Consider the following 23,693-nt stretch of genomic DNA (forward strand, 5'->3'; position numbering starts at 1 on the left):
AAATTCCTTCAGAACGAATTCAGGAATCATGACAATAAATCCTGTAAAACGTCTCCAGTCCTTATCCCAGTTGTTCAGTCTGAATATGAAGCTGCTGAATCTGAGGATTTCAAAAAAACAAACCCAGCAGGTTCTGGTCTTCTGGTGTAGAGGTGAGGTCTGAAGTGGGTGGGGCTTAGTGCGCTACCTGTCAGCGACAGCGTCTTGATGCAGGCCTCCACCTGACCGCGGTGCAGCGGCAGCAGCCAGGGACAGTCCAGCAGCCTGACGGACGACTGCAGCAGCTGGACCACGATGGTGTGGTGAGTCTGAGGGAGGGAAGAAGAAACAGCTCAACCAACCAGAGACCGCCGGGTCCAAGCAGAGACTGCTGGGTCCCACCGGGTCCGAGTCGCCCCACCTGCAGAGACGTGCTGTTCTCAGAGAAAGGAGAGCTGAAGAAGGCGGTGATGGTGTCGAAAACCACGTTGATGATGTATTTCTCCAGAACCGGGTCGGTCAGTCGTTTCTCGCGCTTGTTGCAGACCTGCAGAAGAAGAAACGCTCCGATTTAAAAACCTGAGACTCAAACAAGAAGCCGTTAAGCTTCAGGGTGGAATATCAGAAACAATATTCCACATTCTCTGCCTTTTCTTGGTTTTTCTTCTTTTGCTTTTGGCAAATCAAATATGAAACGTCAGAAGAATTATTTTGCTTTTCTTTAAAAACAATCACTAGAATAAAAAATGAATGAATCTATAAATTTATAGAAAATCAGACAATACTTTTAGTACGTAAAGAAAATATAAAATAGATAAATAAATACAAACTAATTTTGGCCAACAAAAATAAACTAAAATCAGTTCTTAAATGCTTAACTTAAACACACAAATGAAACAAACAGCTGTGGTTCAACTCAACATTTAGTTTCATAAGATGTTGAAAAGTGTTTTTTTTAGGAACTCAAACATCTCCTGAAAATAAATAAAATCTTATTTTTAAAAATATTCAACACCAAATATGTCACATAAAATGTCTGAGCTCATGTCCTAATGAGGAACTTTGTTCATTTCAGTGTTTTGGTTTGTAGCCTCCATGCCCCACCGCCCCCATTTCTGCCCCACCGCCCCCATTTCTGCCCCACTGCCACCATTTCTGCCCCACCGCCCCGGTTTTGTACACCCTCCTGGTTTCTGCCCCGGTTTGTACCCCCTCCTGTTTTCTGCCCCGGTTTTGCCCCAGTTTCTGCACCGGTTTCGTACCCCCTCTTGGTTTCTGCCCCTGTTTTGCCCCAGTTTCTGCCCCGGTTTCGTACCCGCGCCATGTCCACGGTGAAATCCTCAAACAGCTTCCAGATGTGGTTGGACGTGTAGATCTCCTTCATCTCCACCTCGGTGTCGACGTAGCAGTGGTTCACAAAGTTCACGTAGGCGATTTTCACCTGCAGACAGACACGGGTGAGACCCAGAACCAGGACCGGAACCCAGACAGATCCCGACCCGGTCACCTCGGTGATGCAGTCCTCATGCGTCACCACCCGCACCACGTCCTCCAGCGGCAGCAGCGACGTGCATTTGATCTCGGTGTAGACGTTCTTGCCCTCGGCGCAGGCGGCCAGCAGCTCCACCAGAGAGATGTGGTACCTGCTCAGGAAGCAGAACCGGGTCAAAAGATTCTGGAGGCTCTCACAGCTCTGGGTGGGCAGTTAGAACCGAAGGAACGACTCGACAACTCGTCAACCGCAGAGAGAAACAGAAAAACGGATCAGGTTTCTTCCTTCAACAAACCAACTGGACCTGAAGTCACATCCTGAATCCTCGTCTGTCCTGGTAAAAACATAAATGAGCTTCTGCTCTGAGACTTTTGAATGAAGTCACTCATTTACAGAAAATAATCCAGTAAATGTTTAGAATAATGAATCAGTTTTCAGTGTTTCCTCTATATGTGACTGATCGCAGTGCAGAGCCTCGTCAAAATAAAAGCCCAAACTTTCACAATGAAGGATTTTTAAAAAACGTAACGCATGTGAGATATATTCATATATAAATATACATAGCTTATATTGGCACATTTATCCTATCCATCTGACATTAATTTAAACCTAAAATTGACTTTATTTTGAAAAACCAGCAGCGGTTCCTGCCACTGCGCTGCGCCGCTTTCAGGCATGAAGAGGAACTGGAGGAGCGTCTGAAGAGGAGGAGAGAAAAGGTGAAGGAAGGAGGAGTTTCAGTTCCAGGCGGTGAAAACGACCAGAACGTTACTGAATTCTGCATTTAGCCGACAGAAACGCAGCGAATTAAACGTTTGACATTCATGGCTGAAGTTTCCGGTCCGTCTGGAACCGACTGGCAGCTCAGAACTCAGAATCATTTCTGCTTGAACTTTCAGGTTATTCAAATATTTCCAGAGGAAGACGTTGATCCAAAAGCTGAGTGGTGCATTTTGAATTTCGACGTCTCGTGTTGGATAAATAAACCCGGAAACAGGAGCGTCTGATTGGATGGCGGGCGGTTGCCATGGTTACCTGAGCGGGCTCTTCTCCCCGACTCCCTCCCTGCTCTCGGCCATCAGCTCCAGCATGGTGTTGAACGACGCTTTGTCGTTGTAGAAGACGACCACGTCCTCGCCGGCGTTCGTCAGCTGAGACACAGGGACGGCGTGAGGAGGTCGCCATGGAAACACGGACACAGCGCGACGGCGGCGCGGCGCCTCACCTCGGTCATGATCATGTCCTGGCACTTCTTGACGTACTTGCCCTCGGCCTTGATGATGGTGTGCAGGAAGTTGAGGTACTGGACGTGGCGGCCGTGCGTGGCCAGGCAGTGGATGAAGTGCTGCAGCACGCTCTCTGAGATCTCGCTGCACAGCTGGTAGTTGTTGCTGAAGATGTGCTGCACCGTCTCGGCCTCCTGCAGCTGCAGCGGCAGGGAACAACAGCTGAAGGTCACACACATCCTCAAGTCCCACTGAACCCAGTCAAAAAGGTCCGTTTGTGCTGCTAATGAAAGGTCAAAGGTCAACCAGCCCCTCCTGAATGCTGCAACCAAATCTAGCAAAATTCATGTCAAATATTTGAGCAAAAAGACTTTTTGTTTTTCCTGCTGTCATTTTAAAAACATTAATAAAACAGTTTCTAGAGGTCATCAGAGGTCATCAGAGGTCAACCCAATCAGCTCTGCTACGTTTGTGCTGCTTTTGCTTTGAAGCTATTGATGACGACCTCTGTTGACCTTTAAACTGATAGCAGCACAAACCTTCACGACCCGCAGGTCAGAACCAGAACCAGAACCAGCAGCTCTATGAAGTTCATTTCCATCCAAATAATGAAAGTCAAAAAGCAGAAAGTTGTTTTTGTCTTTAATTTCTTCTCATTTCAAACTGAGATCTTTTATTAACTTTCTGCTCATTTTTCCCTAATTTTCATCCATCCATGAATTTTATAAAAATAAACTCAGGGGAAAGTTTGAAGAGAGAATATTTAAAAGGTCAAATCATTTCTAGTCTTTAGATTGTTCTGTTGTTCACTTTTAGTCTCCAGAGGTGAAGAAAAGTTGAAATTCGATCTGATTTGATTTGTTTTTATATTTCAGAATTAGCTGCAGATGGAAATGCTGCCGTCACAATCGGCTAGTATCGAGATAATCTGCGTTGTGATGCTGAACGTCACCCCGGGGTTGAGGAACAGGTTGAGGTTCTTGTGCAGCAGCGCCTGGTTCTCCTGGTTCCCCATGCAGAACTTCTGCAGAAACATGTGAGTGTATTTGATGATCTCCTGCATCTTCACGTCGTTCTGCACAGACAGGAAGAAAAAGTTGGATTTGTAGACAGGAACTCCTCCTCCTGAATAAACCACGCCTCTGTGCTTTTATTTTGGCGGTCCGGCCCGCCTCACCTTGTCGTAGGAAACCTGCAGCAGGTCCAGCATGACTTTATGAGCTCCCATGTTCTTCAGCAGCCGCTGCTGCTTCTTCCAGACTCCAGAGCTGCACATTTTATTGAGCCGCTCCAGAATCTTAGAGGAGAGAAGAAATGAGCTGCTGCTGCAAAACCCAGCAAACATAACCCACAAAATATGATCACAGATAAATAATCCTCAATAAATAATACAAAAAAAACAAAATTATCATCAATAGTCAGAAAAAAATTATCACTCAACAATCTATAAAATATAATCCTTGCTAAATAATCCTCAGTAAACTTGTGATCATAAAAGTGAAACACGGATTTATTTAAAGCTTTAATTCCAGTTTCATTAAAAATGAGTTAAATTTCATTTTTAGAAAAGAAAAATAATTTTCTTTTTCATTATTGGGGCCTGCCATGCAAAGCAATGGCAGGAACCTATTACTATTCTCCCAATTCTTTATTTTTCATCCGTAACCGTCAATGCGGCTCATACCGCTGGGTTCACACCTACAAATGAGGTATCAAAACGTGCAGAAAATTCACGCCATTGGAGCTATTACTTTTGGTGGGATTCGGGGTTAACATGGCGACATAATTCGCAAAAAACTACGAAAAAAAACCCATTATAAGTCAATGGGAAAAATCCTAGAAATACCCTATTTTTGAGGATTCTCTGTGTCGTCACGAATTCACGTAGAAATGCCATTCAAATTTAATTTTGTAGATACGTCTGTGATCTCTTCGAAAGTGAAGACGGCTCATCGATACCAATTACGGTTTGTCCACAATTTGCCTCTAAGCGACCCAAAGTTTCTCATTTTTCCTAAAATTAGAGTGCGTCTCTCACTGATTAGAGTAAGAAATCAAGACAATTTTTTCACCCCAAAATAATTTTCAAATCGCCATCACGCCCACAAATATCGCACGATTGGTATCAAAATCGGTCCTCACATTGATACGCATGTCTGCTCCGGTAAAATGTTTTCGAAATTTATCTAGACCGTACGGTTTTCTGTCACGGTGCTTCAGAGCAAAGTCATGCAACAGGATTTTCTAGGCTGTCTCAGGCTCTCTCACTAACACTTCACACCTTGGTGTGAAACTTATTTACCATAGCAACGGAACTCAAGAGGCTATTGGCTGCTGATTAGGACTACAAATACGCATCACTGTAGTTCTATCTATCCTCAGTTGAAACAGATCAGGACTGAACTGGCCTTTAGAACTAATTGCTGCTATGGGCTGTATATAACTGATTTAACTCAGTAACTGTTACACATGGGATTAGTTTGGAACTTTAAAATGGAGCATACTGAAAATTTCAAAATAAAAGCCTTGAATATTTTTAAATCAGGTAATTGCTCTGTTGAGCATTATAATTGATTTAACCCAATGACTGTTATACATGGGATTAGTTTGGACCTTTGAAATGAAGCATAATAATAATTTCAAAATAAAAGCCTTGACAATTTTTACATGAGATTATTGCTCTTTTCAGCATTATATAACTGATTTTATCCAATGACTGTTATACATGGATTTAGTTTGGCCCTTTGAAATGACGTTTTACAAAAATTTCAAAATAAAAGCCTTGACAATTTTTACATGACATTATTGCTCTTTTCAGCATTATATAACTGATTTTATCCAATGACTGTTATACATGGATTTAGTTTGGCACTTTGAAATGAAGTTTTACAAAAATTTCAAAATAAAAGCCTTGACAAAAATTTTTAATCATACTGAATGGTGCACGGCCACCTTACTGAACGTTCTTGTGATTCTCCACATGCTACTGATTACATTGCAGCGTTCTTTAGCATCGATGCTAATTTCTAGCATGACAACGCCGGGCCCAAACCGACGGGCACGCTTTGGCAGGCCCCGGCTAAATTTCTTCAGAAATTTTCTAGTTCTAAACCATTGATCTGCAGATTGAAGTTGGATTAATTTTTGATGTAATTTCAACATTTCTGTATTATATATTGATTACATATTGATTCTTTGATTGATGGTAATCTGAGCGGTGAGCGCCTCCCAGCATCGCCCTCTCTGATTGGCTGACAGAAGAGAACGTTCTCACCTCTTTGACGTTCTGGTAGTTCTCGTTTCCTTTCTGCTGCTTCTCTTTCTTTGGCGATGGGTCCTCTGCCGCCCCCTGCAGGATGCAGACGGTACGGCAGGTTGTGATTATGAAAAACTTCAGGGAAACGTTTGATTTGCATGAAATCACAGAAACGGCTGATATCCTGAAACCCTCAGGCTGACCTGATTGGTCAGATTCATCAGAGAATTAGAGTCAGGCTAAAAAACAATTAATTATGACAATTAAGTTGTAAAAATACAAGAATAAAGACAAAATGCAAACTAATGTAAAAATATGAGGATAAACTCATAAAAATATGCAAATAAAGTTGTAATACGTCTAAAACAAAAACGTAAAAATATGAGAAGAGGTTTGAAAAGACACAAGATTAAAGTTATAAAAAACAGAATAAAATCATAATAATACAAGAATAAAGTATTTAAATAAAAGTAAAGTCATAAAAATACGAGAATAAATAATTAAAATAACAAGAGATTAAAGTTGGGCTAAGAATGAAACTGTAATAAAATGAGAATAAAGTCATAATATTGCCAGAATAAAATCATTATATTAGGAGAGAATGGATTCATATTTTTTTATACCAACATGAAAAAAGATTTAAACTTAAAATGAGGAATGTTGAGCATCTGGTGAAGTTTTTATAAATAAGAAAATTCTTCTTCATCATCATCAAAGTGTCACAAATCAGCAGGACTTTAAAACGACTGTGAATTTTACTACATTAGTCTGGTAATATCCTATAATATTATATAATAAATATCTGTGGTTTACTTTTCATCAAAACAAAATTAAAAATGATGATTTTCCCCAAGAAATGATGCAAATAATTCCATCTTTTATCACATTTGTGTTTCTGTAACATCCAAACACTTTGTGTTAAATGTTTGATTTTCAGATGAAATATCAGAAAATTTAGTTTTATTTCACAAACAAACAAACAAGCAGGAAGGAGACGATGGACAGACGGTCAGAGAGCAGGAGAAAGGCGCCATGAGCGACTTTTCAAAGGTTGATACTAAATGTTTTATTAAAGCTGATGATACTGTCGTTTTTATTTCCTTTGACGTTTAAGCGGAGCGAGAAGCCAAGGCTCTTCCTGACTCCGATTATTTTGTAGAGCAAACAGTTTGCAGCTGCAGGTCATTAACTTCGTTCAACATGAACCAGATTTTAATTTAAATGAAGAAAATGTTCCCCTCTGATGTGTATAAAATGTAAATGTGTCGTTTCTCACCTCCCCTTTCTCCTTCTTGTCTTTCTTCCCGTCTCCTCCACCCGAGCTCTTCTTCTCCACCCACAGCTCCGACTTCTCCACCAGCGTGCGGAGGCGATCCAGGTCGGCTTTAATCAGCTTGTAGTTTTCCACGTCCAGCGTCGAGATCAGCAGCTGCACCTGGAAACACGAAGACTCAACGGTTCGAGCAGAGGTCGCAGCAGCAGCAGGCCAAACGCCCAGCAGGAAGTCAGAACTATGAGGGTTAAAGTTATAAGTTTGAGAATAAAAGCCAAAATTATGAGACATAAATTCACAAAGAGATTTGATCCAGTGTATCATAATCAAGATTTTATATCTCATAACTCTAAATCATGACTTCCTGCTGGGCTTTTACTTTTTATTTCTTGGTGGAAATGAGTTTTTATGAAATAAACATGTTCCTGTTTGAGACAAACAACAAAAACTCTTTTTATAAGTTTGTAATTTTCCTTTTGAATCTTAAATATTTAAATCTGAGTTTTTTATCTTTAGAAAAGCTGAAAAGAGAAAGAAATATTTTCTGATTGGTTGAAACAATTAATTAAAATTCATACATCATCTTGTGAAATTACTCAAAATTTGCTTTTTAAGATTTTAGAGGCATATTTTATGATTTTCTTTCAGCTGATGTTACACTGCAATAATCAGAGGTGAAAAATAAATAACTTGTGTGTCTGTAGTTTATACTTTTATAAGTTGCTTAAAAAACTTTTTACTGCATCTTGGGTCAAATATTTTACACTTGAAATCATATCTGGTGAGTTTAAATAAAAATAAAATTTGTTCTTTGTTCTCTTAATTAAAAACAATCTGAGACCAACATGTTCTAATCTTTATTCTCTTTCCATCTGAGTCCAGATTGAGTCCAGATTTAGTGCAGATTTAATCCAGATCTAGTCCAGATTTAATCCAGATTTAGTCCAGATTTAATCCAGATCTAGTGCAGATTTAATCCAGATTTAATCCAGATCTAGTCCAGATTTAATCCAGATTTAATCCAGATTTAATCCAGATCTAGTCCAGATTTAATCCAGATCTAGTCCAGATTTAGTCCAGATCTAGTCCCGATTTAGTGCAGATTTAATCCAGATTAAGCCCAGATTTAATCCAGATTTAATCCAGATTAAGTCCAGATTTAATCCAGATTTTTCCTTGAATCAGCAGAAACCTGTCGGTCAGCAGCATGTTTTCCTGCTGCTCACCTGTTTGAAGGTGTGCAGCACTTCCTGCCTCTGGCTGAAGTGCCTGAAGAGCAGCTGCAGCGCTCCGGACACCAGAGGGGCGTAGTTGTGCATCGTCAGATGGATCAGCACCCGCAGGAACATCCGGCCTCCTTCGTCGTCCACTTCCAGGATGCTGTTCATCTTCCTGCACAGACACAACTGCTCAGCACCCGCAGCCCTCAGGAAGCAGCGGGCCAACATGGCCGACCACACATACCCGACTCCAAACATGGCCTCCGCCTGGTCGCCGATCTGCTGCAGGTTGACGGTGGCTGAAGGAGGAGAAGCCGTCAACAATCACAGAAAAGACGGAAAATCTCAAACATTTTAACAAAGAGTTTCAAACCTGCTTGTTCCACGTTAGTGGTGGCGTCAGCTTCAGCCATGGGGTAAACGTCCGAGAACTCCTTCTTGAAGACGGAGAGCAGGAAGGACAGACGGTAGTCCAGCCGGACGTTCAGGATGAACTGAGGAAGGCGACAGCGTCACATGTTCAGTTACCAATATGAACAATATGAACTAAAATAAAAAGTTAATGTCAGGGCCTGTAATTCATTAATATCATTTTAATCTAAAACTATATATTAACAAAATAAGCAACATTTTCAAATCAAAAACGCTTTTTGCCGCTAAATTGTTGAATAAACAGACGTCAAAGTTCAACAGAAATTTATTTATAGTTTAATCTTCAGGTTCTTCAATCATCAGATTTCCAGAGTTTCTCTGATCGTTCATGGAGATTCTTCAGAAATGTAGAAATGTGACATAAGCATTAGCTGCTACGCGTTTAGCATGGAGATGCTATTTTAGGCTAGCATAGCTTTGCTAACAGGCTATCTCCTTTTACCACAACCTGAACACAACAACAGTCTTTTCCAGCATCAGATCATCGTTTTGACCAGAGGAGCCGCTTCCATCGCCGCTGTTAGCGGATGTAGCGTGTGCGTCAGATTTACCGGTGTACCAGAAACGCACAAATACAAAGGTTCCAGCTTGAGACTTTTGTATGTAAAAAAATAAAATAAAATTGTAACTATATACAAGATTTGTATATATATACTGTATATAATACAATATATAATTAATTACTACACTGACGGCCCGTGTGCTTCCTGTCCTACTGCTGTCACTTTGGATAAAAAAGCAGAAAAACTCAACAACTATAAATGTGAGTGAAACGTTTGTTCCAAAGAATCACTTCCTGAAGCACAATTTATACAAGTAGAAGTGAAATGACATGTTTTATCCTGTAGAGGGCGAGATACTACGTCATGGCAAGTGTCATCGGTGAGTATCAACATGGCTGATGTTTAGCATTAGCTTCAGCTAAACATTGTGTTGGTGCAGATCGTTAGCGCTGCTCATCATTAGTGAACTGAACTGCATTAGTCATTTAAATAAATACTTTCCTAACCTGTAAAATCTCCAGTATCTTCAGCTTGGTGTCCATCACCGTTAGATCCAGATTGTCGATGCAATCTTTGCTGCCTCTCTGTCCCTCCAGCACAAACCCGGCCCCCCTCGGCCCGGCGCCGCCGAGCGTGGACTGCCTCCGGTTGAGGACCATGGTGGACATCATCTGTCCCATCCCATGGATGGTGCGCCTTACGTTCCTCCCTGTGAAAACAAACCACAGTCATCTCTGATGCACTGACCTGGAGTTCTGCTGAAGTACTGACAGCAATATTTCCTTTAGCTGAGGTCTACAGATGCCATAATGCTGCGAGTTTGTAGAAAAGTAAAGGAATGCTAACTGTTGGTAGGCTAAAGGTTAGACAGACAGATTATGTCTACTTCAGGTGCAAAACATTCCCAGAACCCTAATTTAAAAATCGAGACTATCTCTTTAAACCCTGGTAGAAGTTTCAGCTTCCATAAGGCAGACGGGGTCCATCTGTCCCGTCCATCTGTCCCGTCCTCTAACAGGGTCCATCTGTCCAGTCCATCTGTCCCGTCCTCTAAGAGGGTCCATCAGAATCAGAGGGTCGTACCTGAGCTTTCCTCCTGAAACGGGATGCTGCTGTGTGCAGGGTTCGGTTTGCAGTCAATGATGCCCAGCAGAGTCCTGGTGAGTCTGAGCAGCTCAAAGAAACTGTAGAAACCAAAGTAGATCAAATGTCTGGCTAAACTCACCACCTGCGTGAAGAAGGAGGACAGACCGGATGAAGAGAGCAGCCGGATGGATTCTGATCGCCGTAGCAACGGGAAGAGGAGAGAAATACCTCGTATGTGAGTTTGTTTTTCTCCTCGTTGTGGAACGGAAGCTCATCGTTCAGGACGTTGTTCAGGTACTCCTCCATGAACACCATGGTGTTTGCAAAACGGTTCTTCTTGTTGTCTCTGCTGTCGTCCAGGTTGGAATCATAACTGAGGACGAAATGAGAGACTAATTTCATATGATCTTATAAAGATCAGCAGAAACTGATCTTTATAAGATCCAGATCCCACAGAGATCATCCAGATCTTAGAAAGATCATTTCCTGATGTTTTTCTCTGTTTGTTTGGTCTGGACCAAAACCTAATTTAGTTTTTTTCACTTGGTGCCGTTTCCTTTCATAATCATTTGTAAACAAACCAATGCAGGTGATGATCGCTGCTCCCAGTGCTCCCAGTGCTCCCAGTGTCTCTGTCACACTGGTGTGATTAATGACAGTTTTTGGTATTTTTGTCTCCTGAAAATGTTGAAACTATGAAGCTACAGAAAAGTTTCAGTGAATGTATGAATCCTCCACAGCAGTGTGGAGAAATTTATCTCTCATTTCATTGCAAAAACAAATATTAGATGCAGCAACAAGTTATGTTCAGATATCAGTGGGAAAATGAGCCTAAGAATAAAATCTGATACATTTGAAAGAGTCCAAATAGAACCAAAATGGCTCCTTTGTGAAGTTAGTCTGGATTTCTAAAAAACTTTTTGCTTCAGTGATTTTTCTTGAATTTTGCTGGATCAGGTGTTGGATCATTAACTTCATTTGATTAAAACTATTTGCTTCCAAAGAGATAATCATCATCATCATCATCATCATCATCATCATCATCATCATCATCATCATCATCACCATCATCTTTTGGTGAAAATATACTTTTGTCTTTAATTTTTTTCTTTCACTGTACTTCAGTAAAATAAGTTCATTTTTATATTTTTACCTTTATTTCCATAAACCTTTTAGTTCCTGAGAAATATTTCAAACTTTAAAAAAGCTCCAGAACATATTTTAGTTGACAGTCCAAAAGTATTCATACGTTTACTGAAACATTAAGATCTACTGACTCCTTGATGGTGATGGAGGTCGGGATCTCGGTCCAAAGTCGGGCGAACTTCACCGGCGTCACGAGTTCCTGAGGGTCTCGGTCTACGTGTGCGTGAAGCATGAGGCGGCAGAAAGAAGCCCGGAGGTCAAAGGGCAGCGTCTCGTCCATCATGCAGAGGAAGATGAGCTCCACGTCCAGCTGCTTGGATATCTCATCTATGGCCAGGTACTGGCGGTCCAGACACATCCGAGCAAAGAGCTTCAGCTGGTACCTGCGAAGACAGCGAGGTTCACGAACGCACGGCGGCTCCGCAGGTGACATCTGGAAAAGATTTCTACGCTGAGCTCTACCTGTAGTAGGTGAGGACGTTTTCATCGTGAGCGTTTCCTTGTCTGGCTTCCTGGGCCAGCTGGCGGATGCTCTTATCCTGCTTCTCGTTGGTCTTATCCGTCCACATCAGCCAGACCTGAAACAATTAATCGCGATTAATCGATAATTTAAATCATTTTTAACGAATTTAGTAATTGATTAATAGATTAGATAGAGTATAGACTCAAAAAATACAATCTGATAAAAGAATAGCACATTCAGAGCAATACTCATGCCAATACTGTTAAACAATTAATTGTGATTAATCGATAATTGAATTGAGTAAACAGACTCTAAAAAGCCACTTGATGAAAGAATAAAACACTCAGAGCAGGAATTAAGCCAAAACTGTACAAAAATATAAACATTTTGGATGTAAAATAATAAAAAAATCTTCACTCAGTTCAAATTTTGTGAATTTAGTTTTTGTCTCCAATTATTAATCAGTTAATCAATAATTAATCCCCAGCTCAGCCCTACATTGTACTGATGTTTTTAGCTGCAGATGAATCCTTTGCTATGAGTTTAGAAAGTTCACTAAAGCCATCCATCCATCCATCCATCCATCCATCCATCCATCCATCTTCTTCTGCTTATCCGAGGTCGGATCGCGGGGGTAGCAGCTTCAGAAGGGAGGCCCAGACTTCCCTCTCCCCAGCCACTTCTTCCAGCTCCTCCGGGGGAATCCCGAGGCGTTCCCAGGCCAACCGAGAGACATAGTCCCTCCAGCGTGTCCTGGGTCTTCCCCGGGGCCTCCTCCCGGTGGGACGTGCCCGGAACACCTCACCAGGGAGGCGTCCAGGAGGCATCCTGACCAGATGCCCAAGCCACCTCAACTGGCTCCTCTCGATGTGAAGGAGCAGCGGCTCTACTCTGAGTCCCTCCCGGATGACTGAGCTTCTCACCCTATCTCTAAGGGAGAGCCCAGCCACCCTACGGAGAAAACCCATTTCGGCCGCTTGTATCCGCGATCTCGTTCTTTCGGTCATGACCCAAAGCTCATGACCATAGATGAGGGTGGGAACGTAGATCGACCGGTAAATCGAGAGCTTCGCTTTTTGGCTCAGCTCTCTCTTCACCACGACGGACCGGTACAGCGCCCGCTTGACAGTAGACGCTGCGCCAATCCGCCTGTCAATCTCCCGCTCCCTTCTTCCCCCATTCGTGAACAAGATCCCGAGATACTTAAACTCCTCCACTTGGGGCAGGACACCCCCCCTGACCCGGAGAAGGCACTCTACCCTTTTCCGGCTCAAGACCATGGCCTCGGATTTGGAGGCACTGATCCCCATCCCGGCTGCGAACCGCTCCAGCGAGAGCTGCAGATCACGATCCGATGAAGCCAAAAGGACCACATTGTCTGCGAAAAGCAGAGATGAGATCCCAAGGCCACCAAATCGGATCCCCTCAACACCTTGGCTGCGCCTAGAAATTCTGTCCATAAAAGTGATGAACAGAATCGGTGACAAAGGGCAGCCCTGGCGGAGTCCAACTCTCACCGGAAACGAGCCCGACTTACTGCCGGCAATGCGGACCAGACTCTGACACCGGTCATACAGGGACCTGACAGCCCGTATCAAAGGGCCCGGTACCCCATACTCCTGGAGAACCCCCCACAGGGCTCCCCGAGGGACACGGTCGAACGCCTTCTCCAAGTCCACAAAACACATGTAGACTGGTTGGGCGAACTCCCATGCACCCTCCAGGACCCTGCCGAGGGTGTAGAGCTGGTCCAGTGTTCCACGACCAGGACAAAAACCACACTGCTCTTCCTGAATCCGAGGTTCGACTGTCCGACGGACCCTCCTCTCCAGGACCCCTGAATAGACCTTGCCAGGGAGGCTTAAGAGTGTGACCCCTCTATAATTGGAGCACACCCTCCGGTCCCCCTTTTTGAACAGGGGGACCACCACCCCAGTCTGCCAATCCAGGGGAACTGCCCCCGATGTCCATGCAATACTGCAGAGTCGCGTCAACCAACACAGCCCTACAACATCCAGAGCCTTAAGGAACTCCGGGCGGATCTCATCCACCCCCGGGGCCTTGCCACCGAGGAGCTTTTTAACCACCTCGGCGACCTCGCCCCCAGAGATTGGAGAGCCCAACCCAGAGTCCCCAGGCTCCGCTTCCTCAGTGGAAGGCATGTTGGTGGGATTGAGGAGGTCTTCGAAGTACTCTGCCCACCGACCCACAACGTCCCGAGTAGAGGTCAGCAGCACACCATCCCCACTGTAAACAGTGTTTGTGCTGCACCGCTTCCCCCCCCTGAGACGCCGGATGGTGGACCAGAATCGCCTCGAAGCCGTGCGGAAGTCTTTCTCCATGGCCTCTCCAAACTCCTCCCACGCCCGAGTTTTTGCCTCAGCAACCGCCCGAGCCGCATGCCGCTTCGCCCGCCGGTACCCATCAGCTGCTTCCGGAGTCCCACAGGCCAAAAAGGCCCGATAGGACTCCTTCTTCAGCCTGACGGCATCCCTCACCGAAGGTGTCCACCAACGGGTTCGAGGGTTGCCGCCGCGACAGGCACCGACAACCTTGCGGCCACAGCTCCGATCGGCCGCCTCGACAATGGAGGCACGGAACACGGTCCACTCAGACTCCATGTCCCCCACCTCCCCCGGGACGTGTTCGAAGTTTTGCCGGAGATGGGAGTTAAAGCTCCGTCTCACAGGGGATTCCGCCAGACGTTCCCAGCAGACCCTCACAACACGTTTGGGCCCGCCAGGTCTGACCGGCTTTCGCCCCCACCACCGGAGCCAACTCACCACCAGGTAGTGGTCAGTGGACAGCTCCGCACCTCTCCTCACCCGAGTGTCCAAGACATACGGCCGCAGATCCGATGAAACGATGACAAAGTCGATCATCGAACTGCGGCCTAGGGTGTCCTGGTGCCAAGTGCACATATGGACACCCTTATGCTTGAACATGGTGTTCGTTATGGACAATCCATGGCGAGCACAGAAGTCCAGCAACAGAACACCGCTCGAGTTCAGGTCGGGCGGGCCGTTCCTCCCAACCACGCCCCTCCAGGTCTCACTGTCGTTGCCCACGTGAGCGTTGAAGTCCCCCAGCAGAACAAGGGAGTCCCCAGGAGGAGCACTCTCCAGTACCCCCTCTAAGGACTCCAAAAAGGGTGGGTAATCTGAACTGTCGTTCGGCCCGTAAGCACAAACGACAGTCAGAACCCGTCCCCCCACCCGTAGGCGGAGGGATGCTACCCTCTCGTTCACCGGGGTGAACCCCAACGTACAGGCGCCGAGATGGGGAGCAACAAGTATGCCCACTCCTGCCCGACGTCTCTCTCCCTGGGCAACTCCAGAGTGGAAGTATGTCCAGCCCCTCTCAAGGAGACTGGTTCCAGAACCAGAGCCATGCGTCGAGGTGAGACCGACTATTTCTAGCCGGAACCTCTCGACCTCACGCACTAGCTCTGGCTCCTTCCCCACCAGAGAGGTGACATTCCACGTCCCAAGAGCCAGTTTCTGCAACCGAGGATCGGACCGCCAGGGTCCCCTCCCTTGGCCGCCACCCATCACACAATGCACCCGACCCCTAAAGCAAAGCTGATATTGACTTTTAGACATTAAAATGTTTATTTTTAAAAAAAAAGGAAATTAATTATTTGTTCATTTGCATTTTCCATGTTTTCCTAATATAGTATAAAAAAGGTGGAAGCGGTTAAATGAAAACTGAGCTGACGTACCTCGTCCTCGTCTCCGTAGTCCTCCATTCCCAGGTATTCTCCCTGAGCGGCTCCAGGATGAGCCTCTTTTGGGACCCGCCGCCTCAACACAGAAACAGGAAATGGTTTTACTGAGTTAGCGTTATCAGCTGAAGTTAGTCTTTATTTCTAACATGTTAACCTGAGAAATAAAACTGGAGCGAAATAAAAATCTGCTTTTCATTCCATCTTGTTGCCTTTTGGGTTTCAGAAAGTTATCAACCATAACAGCAAAATTATCGGCCCAAATTTTGCTATCAGTGCATCTCTAGTTTTAAAACTATGTTAATATCAGTATCATTAGTTCTGTTTGTTATGATCCGTATGCTGCCCCCTGCTGGCCAATGGAAGGGCATCTGTGCCAAATTGAATACATTTTCCTATATAACATAATATCCATGCACCTGTGGCGCTGCTGGAGGATTGATCATGTTAGAATAATTATTTTATATTTTATATTGAACAGCATTTTCTTCTTGTCCAATCAAATTGTTTTCTTAGGTTTTACTGATGTAAAAAAGTTAAACTGACGAATCTGGATTTTATTCTGAAACTAAATGTAATTACAGATCTGGTCTGGTTAAATATGCATCTTCAAAGTTACAGCAGAGACAGTTTCCTCAGTAACAGTATCAACTCTTTCAAAATAAAAGCATTTTAAAAAATAAGCTCTTAAAGAACAGAGAGGACGTTTTTCCTTCCTTCAGCTCTGACTCACTCCGTCTTGATGAGGATGTCCTGGTTTTTGGGGTCCAGCACACATTTACAGATCAGCTCCTGTGTGACGGGAATGGCCACGTTGTTGGACACACACAGATCAGAGAGGTAGTCCAGAAACCTGCACACACACACACACACACACACACACACACACACACACACACACACACACACACACACACACACACACACACCAGCAGTGGTTTTATAGTTGTCCTGTGGCAGATGAAGGTGAAAGCATCAGAGGCAGCTCCCCTGCCAGACGTACCGGGGCTCCCGGTTCTTGCGCACCAGGCTGACGAACGTCTCCACCTCCGTCTTGGTGATGTGTTTCTCCAGCAGCTTGCGGTTGTTGTGGAGCAGAGCGGTGATGGTGTCCTCCGCCAGAATGTCGTAGCCGATCTGACTCTGCATCACTCCAAACTGCTTCGCTATGTGTTCCTGCAGAAGCAGTCGGACATGATGACCATCGTTTTACATTTACAAACATTTCTGTGGTTTCTTTTCTTTCCATATTGCTCTGCTCAGGTCTCTGACTGTAACCAAACACATCAGATCTTTATACAGTCAGGCTATAAAAATTATGGATAAAAAGCCAATCTGCTACCACAGAATAGCAAGTTGGATGGTTTGAGTCAAACCAACCCGCTGAGCAACCTGTTCCCCTCCTGGCCTGTGGGGGCGCTGCACCAAGAACCACTGAAGGAAACGACACAAAAACCTCTGAAGACACTGAGAGCAACTTCCTTCTTCACCAGATGGAAACAAGATGGAGGCGTCAGATTTTAGCGGTTAGCCAAAGACTAACGGTTTTAGTCTCTGGCTGAAAACCACAAAACATTTCTCCTGATAGCGCTAGGCTAGCACGTTAGCTTTGATTGCATTACCCAGAATGCCCTGCACTGCAGTCCACTTCCTGCTTTTGGAGCTGAAATTCTTTTACTGAAATGTAAATATTCAGGATAGTTTTGAATTAAAGTGGATTAACTTCACTAGTAAACGATCTGGTAACAGCAGGTAACAGATACACCTGCTGGTTCAGCCCAGAGCCGAGCCGGACCAGAACCAACCTGGTTCTTGCGGTAGTCGTCCTGGGAGTGCCTCAGTACCCGGTAGCAGAGCCGCAGCATGTACTGGTACGGAGCGTTCTTCTGGTCGGCCAGCTCCTCCAGGCGCAGCAGCGGGCCCTCGTCCTCACCGCGGTCCTTAAAGGGAGCCTTCAGAATGCCGAAGATCTGAACACAGACACGGCAGCAATCACAGCAATCTCAGCAGCAACCACAGCAGCAACCACACAGAAACCAGGACTGAGGGAAATAAAAAGCTCCATTTGACCCTCCAGATATTTTCTTGTTATCAGAATCTTCTCTCTGTTTTTCTCTCTGGAAAAGTTTCATCAACTTCTTTTGTTTTTATGCCTCAATGAATAAAAAATCATAAGAATAGACTAAATAAATGAACAGAACGTAAGAAGCAGAAAGACTCGGATTCATCCACACAACTAAAAAAGAACTACCTGAACACAGGAGTTCATTCAATTATTTTCATTATTTTTCTAAATTCATAATTTGCTGTATTTAAAAAAATCCCTTGAAACTTAGAAATAAGAGAATTTTGCTGCAGTGGGTCTTCATGAGGCTGATTCTGGTTCTGATCTGGTTCAATGTGAATGTGGTTCAAATTCATTTTTATTTTAACTTGATTAAAACGTTGTATTTTATCTACAAAATAAGCAACATTTTCAATTCAAAAGCCCCTTTTGTTGCTAAACAGTTGAATAAACATCAGAGATGTTAAATATTTTTAATCTGTTCTTCAGGATCTTCATCAGATTGGATCAAAGTGTTTTTCTATCGTTCATCTTCCCAGAGTTTCTCTGCTCGTTCACGGAGCTTCTTTAGAAATGTGACATTAGCATTAGCTGCTACATCGTTAGCATCAGGTGCTATTTTCAGCTAGCATAGCTTTGCTGAAAGGCTAACTCCTGTTAAGCAGAAATGAACCCCCAGTGAGCTGAGAGAAGCAGCCTCATGGCTGCTGTTAGCGGATGCAGCTTGTGCGTCAGATTTACTGGTGTACCAGAAACACACGAATAGAAAAGGTTCCAGCTCCTGACTTTTGTATGTAAAAGAAAAATACAACTAATTGCATTAAAATCTATGTAATTAATTGATCAAAATCAACAAGTTAAACTTCTAGTCCTGGTTTTTATATGTTAAATTCTGCAGTTCATCTGGGTCCAGACTGAAGTTCCGGTTCCGTCCCGGGACAGGAAGTTATTAGAAAAAAGCCTGTGTAGGAGTTTGCTGGCCTGTTTTATCAGACTCAGTTTCACAGGTTTTAGGGATCCAACCTGCTTCAGGATGTTCTGCTCTCTCATCAGTTTCTGCCGCTCCCGGTTGGGTTTGGACATGACCACGTCCAGAACCGGCTGGCCGCTGTTGGACACGTCAACCACGAAGAAAACCACGTCCTCCAGCAGCTTGATGGCGAAGCTGAGGGCAAGAAAAATCCATGATGAAACCCTGACCGAAACCGACGGGCGTTAGCTTCGGGTCGGAACCGGCAGCTTCGGGTCGGATGTAGTTTGGAATTGGACGCCTTACCGGCGGTCGTTCTGGCTGATGAAGCCGGAGTTGAACTGGTCCACTACGGTGGCCAGCATGGCACTGGCGTCGTTGGCGAAGTCCAGGTCACGGATCTCCATGACAGGAACGGAAACGATGGCGAAGGCCTCCTTGTCCTCCTTGGTGGGACAAGTTCCCAGCTGCAGAGAGACTCGTGATGTTCAGTCAGCAGACAGATTGTCACTAGTCTGACGTTTCTGTGAAGCTGCCGGACGCACCATGAGCCTGATGGGCCGCTCCTCGTCGATGTCGATGGGAACGTTGGTGCTCTGGATCCAGGTGTTGGTGCACAGATGTCTCAGCCGCACGTAAGAGTTCCTGAAGGAATGAAAACATGAAAACATTTTGTCACATTTTGACGTTGTAAAATAATAAACTCATATGAACATGTTATTATTTTATTATAGCTGAAACCTTTGATTTAAATCCTTTTACAGTCATATTCAGGTCATTAGGATTCATTAGGTTTGTTTGTCTTTTGAAAATAACCGTTAAGCCGATATTATTAATACTTTCTATTAAAAAGACATTTCTGTTTTAAAATGTAATTTTTTTAATCGTTGTATAGAATATATTGGACCTTAAATGTGACGGAATAATCTGAAGGCGATCTGTCGTTTTGACAGATTACAGTTCACACCTCTGACCACATGGTGGAGACATTTTCAGCTTTACGCTCAGAACATCACAGAGGTAACTACTGACATAAAGGTTTTCTGCCAAAACTGACAATACATATGGCAATAAATAAATAATTTGATAAAGTAATTTACAAATAATTTATTTGTCACTCTATTTACAGATTACAAAGAGTGAGTAAACTGGGAAGATTCTTCTTTTGTTAATGTAATATTTGGCACATTTATTTATTTTTGTATAGAATTTTGTCAGGAATAGTCCTCCATATATGCTCTGTATAATCAGACTACCTGATGGGAAACTGAGATGTTATTTGGTGCTTTTTGCCTTCAGATCAAATTTGTTCAACAAACAGTTGAAGTGAAGCTGAAATTGATTTTTTTCCCCAACAAGGATAAATTCAGCTTTAATTTGAAACATGTCTGGACTTTTATTGTGAAACAGCAGCAGGACGTTCCTCACCGCGGGACGAAGGAGTCGGTTTTCTGCAGGGTCGTTGGGTCGAGCTCGAACAGCGAGGCGATGTCGTTGCCGTGGGGAACCACCACCAGCTTGTACTTGATCCGTTCGCCATGGAAACGCTTGCTGCTGCGGCTGGCGTCCATCTGCAGAAACACAAACCTCCCAGTGTCTGTTTCGCTCTCCTTCGCCCCCTGGTGGTGAGGAGAGGAAACTCACCGAGGACGACAGCTCAGGGTTGTCCCCTTTGTACCCCGGGTTCTCCTGCAACAACAACAGTTATGTCCAAGGATTTCTCCAGCCAGCAGCACTGAGGAGTAAAACACCTGCTGCTGTGCAAAAGTCTTGGGTCGCCCCTGTGGGACTCTAAACAGATTTAAAAATACTGACCTAGTTAAAGCCCAGCATTGTAGCAGAATATTACGATTAATTGTGTCAAAATCTTTCTATAAAGCAAATAAAAATAATACTGAATATTGATTTTTATCAGCTGAATTCATTAATAACATCATTATTACCATTAAAGTAGCTCTGTTTCTAAAATACAGTAAATGAAAGTTTATCCATGAAACCATCCAGACATGCTGCAGAGAGAAGAATTAAAATGTGAGACGGAAACAGAAACATGGCGGTTACCTCGGCAGCCAGGTAGTTTCCTGTCGCCAGGTGTTTGAACCTGTACAGGCTGTTCCAATGCCCCGCCCCCCCGCGGCAGGGGTCATGGTGGACGACCTGATGGACCAATCAGGACACAGAGAGCGCTTACAGGTGGAAGGTGAGTCAGAGGGTGTCTTTAGTTCTTGTTGCTGTAAATTTATCTCCATCTTTAGTCAACCTGTCTGCCGCACACCTCACCGCCGACTCACTGCTCCCTCAAAGCAGATTCTCCTCCAAACATCACAAACAAACTGTGTGATTTCTAATCATTCTGTTTTTGTTTTTATAAAATAAAATCACAAAAGAACATTGTACATATTTTATTCTTCATCTCCTCTGTGTGTTTACCTGTTTCTGTCGTATTTACTAACCTTATGGGGACCAAAGCTTGGGCCTGCTGCAGTGTTTAGGGTTAAAGGTCAGCTTTAGAGGGAGATATAAACTAGGCTTTGGTTTGACCAGTAATGGTCAAAAAGAAATTCAGTAAATAAAATGATTTCTGTCAATGGAAACTCTTTATTTGTGTAGAAATACCAGCTTGTGGTGTTCGTGTATATGTGTGTGTGTGTGTGTGTGTGTGTGCGTCCGTGTGTTCGTGTGTGTGTGTGTGTGTGTGTGTGTGTGTGTGTGTGTGTGTACCTCGACCTCCCACAGGGCGTTGGAGCTGGTAGCCGACGTGGCCGACTGCCTCAGAGTCGTCCTCAGGAAAACGTGCAGCTTGCTCTTGTATTCGTCGCAGGTCAGAAACTTTTCCTGCTCGGCGTGAAACAGTCGGACGACGTCGCCCTGGGAGACAGCCGGGGTTAAAACTACGTTTCCCAGGGTTCATTTCTGCAGACAGGTGAGCTGTCCCTGTGCTGACTCACTCCTTTCAGGACTTCCTCTCGGTGGTCGCTGAACATCATGAACAGGTTGATCTTCCAGCTCGTGTTGCAGTTCACAGAGTTGACCTGCAGGGGGAGGAAGACACATGTCAGAGTCTGCAGCAGTTCGAGGCCGAAGGAAATGATATCACTACATGTTATGTTTACGATTATTTCTTAATCTTCTTTAGACATTTAGCTTCCGTTTGCCTCTTTATTGGACTCATTTTGTCTCTTTTGCCAAAATCTAATAGTTTTTTTGTTGCTCGGTTCGGTTCGAGTCCATCTGAGTCTCCGATCGTTTCTCATATTTTATGTTTTTGTATATTTTTCTGATTTCCCGTCTTCCTGTCGTCTCACCTCCTTGCTGCCTGGATGGTCGCTGAGCTCGTAGTTGGAGGCGTGAAGCGGCTGGCCGGCGTTCACCGGGTTCATGATGACTTTATCTCCCACAACCACCTGCAGCACAAACAGCACATTCATCAGACTGTCTGCTTAAAATATTCTCTGATTTCTCAACGAAACTGAACGTCGTTAAACTTCTGCTCAGCGATCAGCAGCTCAGGTCGGAACGGGAAAAATTATTAAAGTTAAATCACATAAAATTACAGTATTTTATGTAAAATTGCAAAATGCTCAATTAAAAATAGGATTTGAGGGTTTAAATCCCTGCTCAGACTCTGCATTAAAAAGTTGAATTAAATTCTATGATCTTTGTTTTTTAAAGTAAATTCTCATAATAAATAAAATAAATGTTAAATGTGATGCTGCACAAATAAAAAACTTCTCTGTATGTTTAGAGATTATCAACAGTTTTTAATATATATTTAGATTTTTATGCAATATATAAAAATATTTTAAACAGTCAGTAAAAGTTGAAGTTAAATAAAAATTCAAAGTGTCTGTTTATAAAGCTAATGTACTAACAAATGCAATGTTTAATCAAATTTAGCAAAATTACATTTATGTTCACTTTATGCATTATGACAGTTTTAATGAATCAATTTTCTGAAATATTTTTTTAAACTTTTATATTTTATTTTACTGAAATAATGTTAATGTGTTTAAAACTTTTCATATTTAATACATTTTATAGATTTTTTCCATTTTTGAGAACATTTTCTTAATATTTAGTGAATCTTCACAAACGGCGTAAACCACGACTCAGCAGCCGCAGCCATCATGTGAAGGTCATGTGAAGGTCATGTATTATATATTTTGTTACGTTGTCTCCATTGGCCCGGAGTTTCCAGAATGGTTGGATGAAGAGCCAGGATCCCTCGTTCCCCGTCCCGTCTAGCGTGACCCGCATGGCGTTCTTCTCCAGCAGCGCCGGCAGACGCTTGTTCACCGTCAGATATTTATTACTCTTCATGTGGAGAAGCTGCACATGAGATGAACATGTGGAGAGACAGAGAAAAGCTGTGTTCACATGGCAGCAAATTATGATCGATATCCGACGTCTTCATTGTACTTCTGACGTTTTCATCCCAAACATGAAATCTTTCCACTTCCAAACCGTTTCCTGTCTCGTTTCCAGCGTCGGTTTTATCCGTCACTAATGTGAGACATGAGCCATAATTCTGCAGCAGAAGGAGAATCTGCATTTAAACAATGAAAATGATGATAATGAAGCGAACGCATCACATCCCAACCCCACCTCTCCTGGTCCGACTCCAAGCAGAACCGGGTCAGAACCGGGTCAGTCAGCTGTTAGCTGTTAGCTTTCTATCAGTTTCCTTCATGTTTCTGCTCACAGTTCTGTTTTTTTCCTCTCTCTGTTTGTGTTTGGGGTTAACGCCGGTGATTAGCTCTTCTGGTAGTTTCATCATCTCAGATTATTTCATCTTCCTGCCTCTTTAATCCGGAGCGTCTGACAGTTAATCTGACAGCTCCAGTTTAAAGCTCTACAG

The 23,693-nt window shown here is 43.7% G+C and overlaps 1 protein-coding gene and 1 long non-coding RNA gene across 2 annotated transcripts in view; one reads left to right on the top strand and one right to left on the bottom strand.

The window, feature by feature from the left end:
* itpr3 (inositol 1,4,5-trisphosphate receptor, type 3) overlaps positions 1-23,693 on the bottom strand; it is a 48,427-nt gene that overhangs the window by 11,590 nt on the left and 13,144 nt on the right. Inside the window, exons 5-36 of the mRNA XM_028011526.1 lie at positions 23,006-23,164; positions 22,141-22,239; positions 21,784-21,867; positions 21,557-21,703; positions 20,897-20,992; positions 20,480-20,524; positions 20,264-20,406; positions 19,381-19,480; positions 19,142-19,302; positions 18,889-19,030; positions 17,606-17,770; positions 16,804-16,976; positions 16,534-16,653; positions 15,798-15,879; positions 12,076-12,191; positions 11,745-11,996; positions 10,696-10,840; positions 10,465-10,609; positions 9,888-10,090; positions 8,820-8,940; positions 8,691-8,745; positions 8,453-8,618; positions 7,230-7,388; positions 5,972-6,046; positions 3,875-3,994; positions 3,650-3,772; positions 2,697-2,897; positions 2,507-2,622; positions 1,487-1,622; positions 1,295-1,420; positions 401-526; positions 188-308 (exon numbers count right to left, since the gene is read on the bottom strand). Of these exons, the coding sequence (XP_027867327.1) occupies positions 188-308; positions 401-526; positions 1,295-1,420; positions 1,487-1,622; positions 2,507-2,622; positions 2,697-2,897; positions 3,650-3,772; positions 3,875-3,994; positions 5,972-6,046; positions 7,230-7,388; positions 8,453-8,618; positions 8,691-8,745; positions 8,820-8,940; positions 9,888-10,090; positions 10,465-10,609; positions 10,696-10,840; positions 11,745-11,996; positions 12,076-12,191; positions 15,798-15,879; positions 16,534-16,653; positions 16,804-16,976; positions 17,606-17,770; positions 18,889-19,030; positions 19,142-19,302; positions 19,381-19,480; positions 20,264-20,406; positions 20,480-20,524; positions 20,897-20,992; positions 21,557-21,703; positions 21,784-21,867; positions 22,141-22,239; positions 23,006-23,164 (4,222 nt within the window). The remainder of the gene's footprint in view (positions 1-187; positions 309-400; positions 527-1,294; positions 1,421-1,486; positions 1,623-2,506; positions 2,623-2,696; positions 2,898-3,649; positions 3,773-3,874; positions 3,995-5,971; positions 6,047-7,229; positions 7,389-8,452; positions 8,619-8,690; positions 8,746-8,819; positions 8,941-9,887; positions 10,091-10,464; positions 10,610-10,695; positions 10,841-11,744; positions 11,997-12,075; positions 12,192-15,797; positions 15,880-16,533; positions 16,654-16,803; positions 16,977-17,605; positions 17,771-18,888; positions 19,031-19,141; positions 19,303-19,380; positions 19,481-20,263; positions 20,407-20,479; positions 20,525-20,896; positions 20,993-21,556; positions 21,704-21,783; positions 21,868-22,140; positions 22,240-23,005; positions 23,165-23,693) is intronic.
* LOC114141120 (uncharacterized) lies at positions 9,107-18,542 on the top strand. Its single transcript, XR_003594780.1, has 3 exons — positions 9,107-9,364; positions 15,414-15,424; positions 18,531-18,542. It is a non-coding gene; the product is annotated as an uncharacterized LOC114141120 (long non-coding RNA).

This window comes from Xiphophorus couchianus, chromosome 24 (genome assembly GCF_001444195.1).
Source record: "Xiphophorus couchianus chromosome 24, X_couchianus-1.0, whole genome shotgun sequence".
Taxonomy (NCBI): Eukaryota; Metazoa; Chordata; class Actinopteri; order Cyprinodontiformes; family Poeciliidae; genus Xiphophorus; species Xiphophorus couchianus.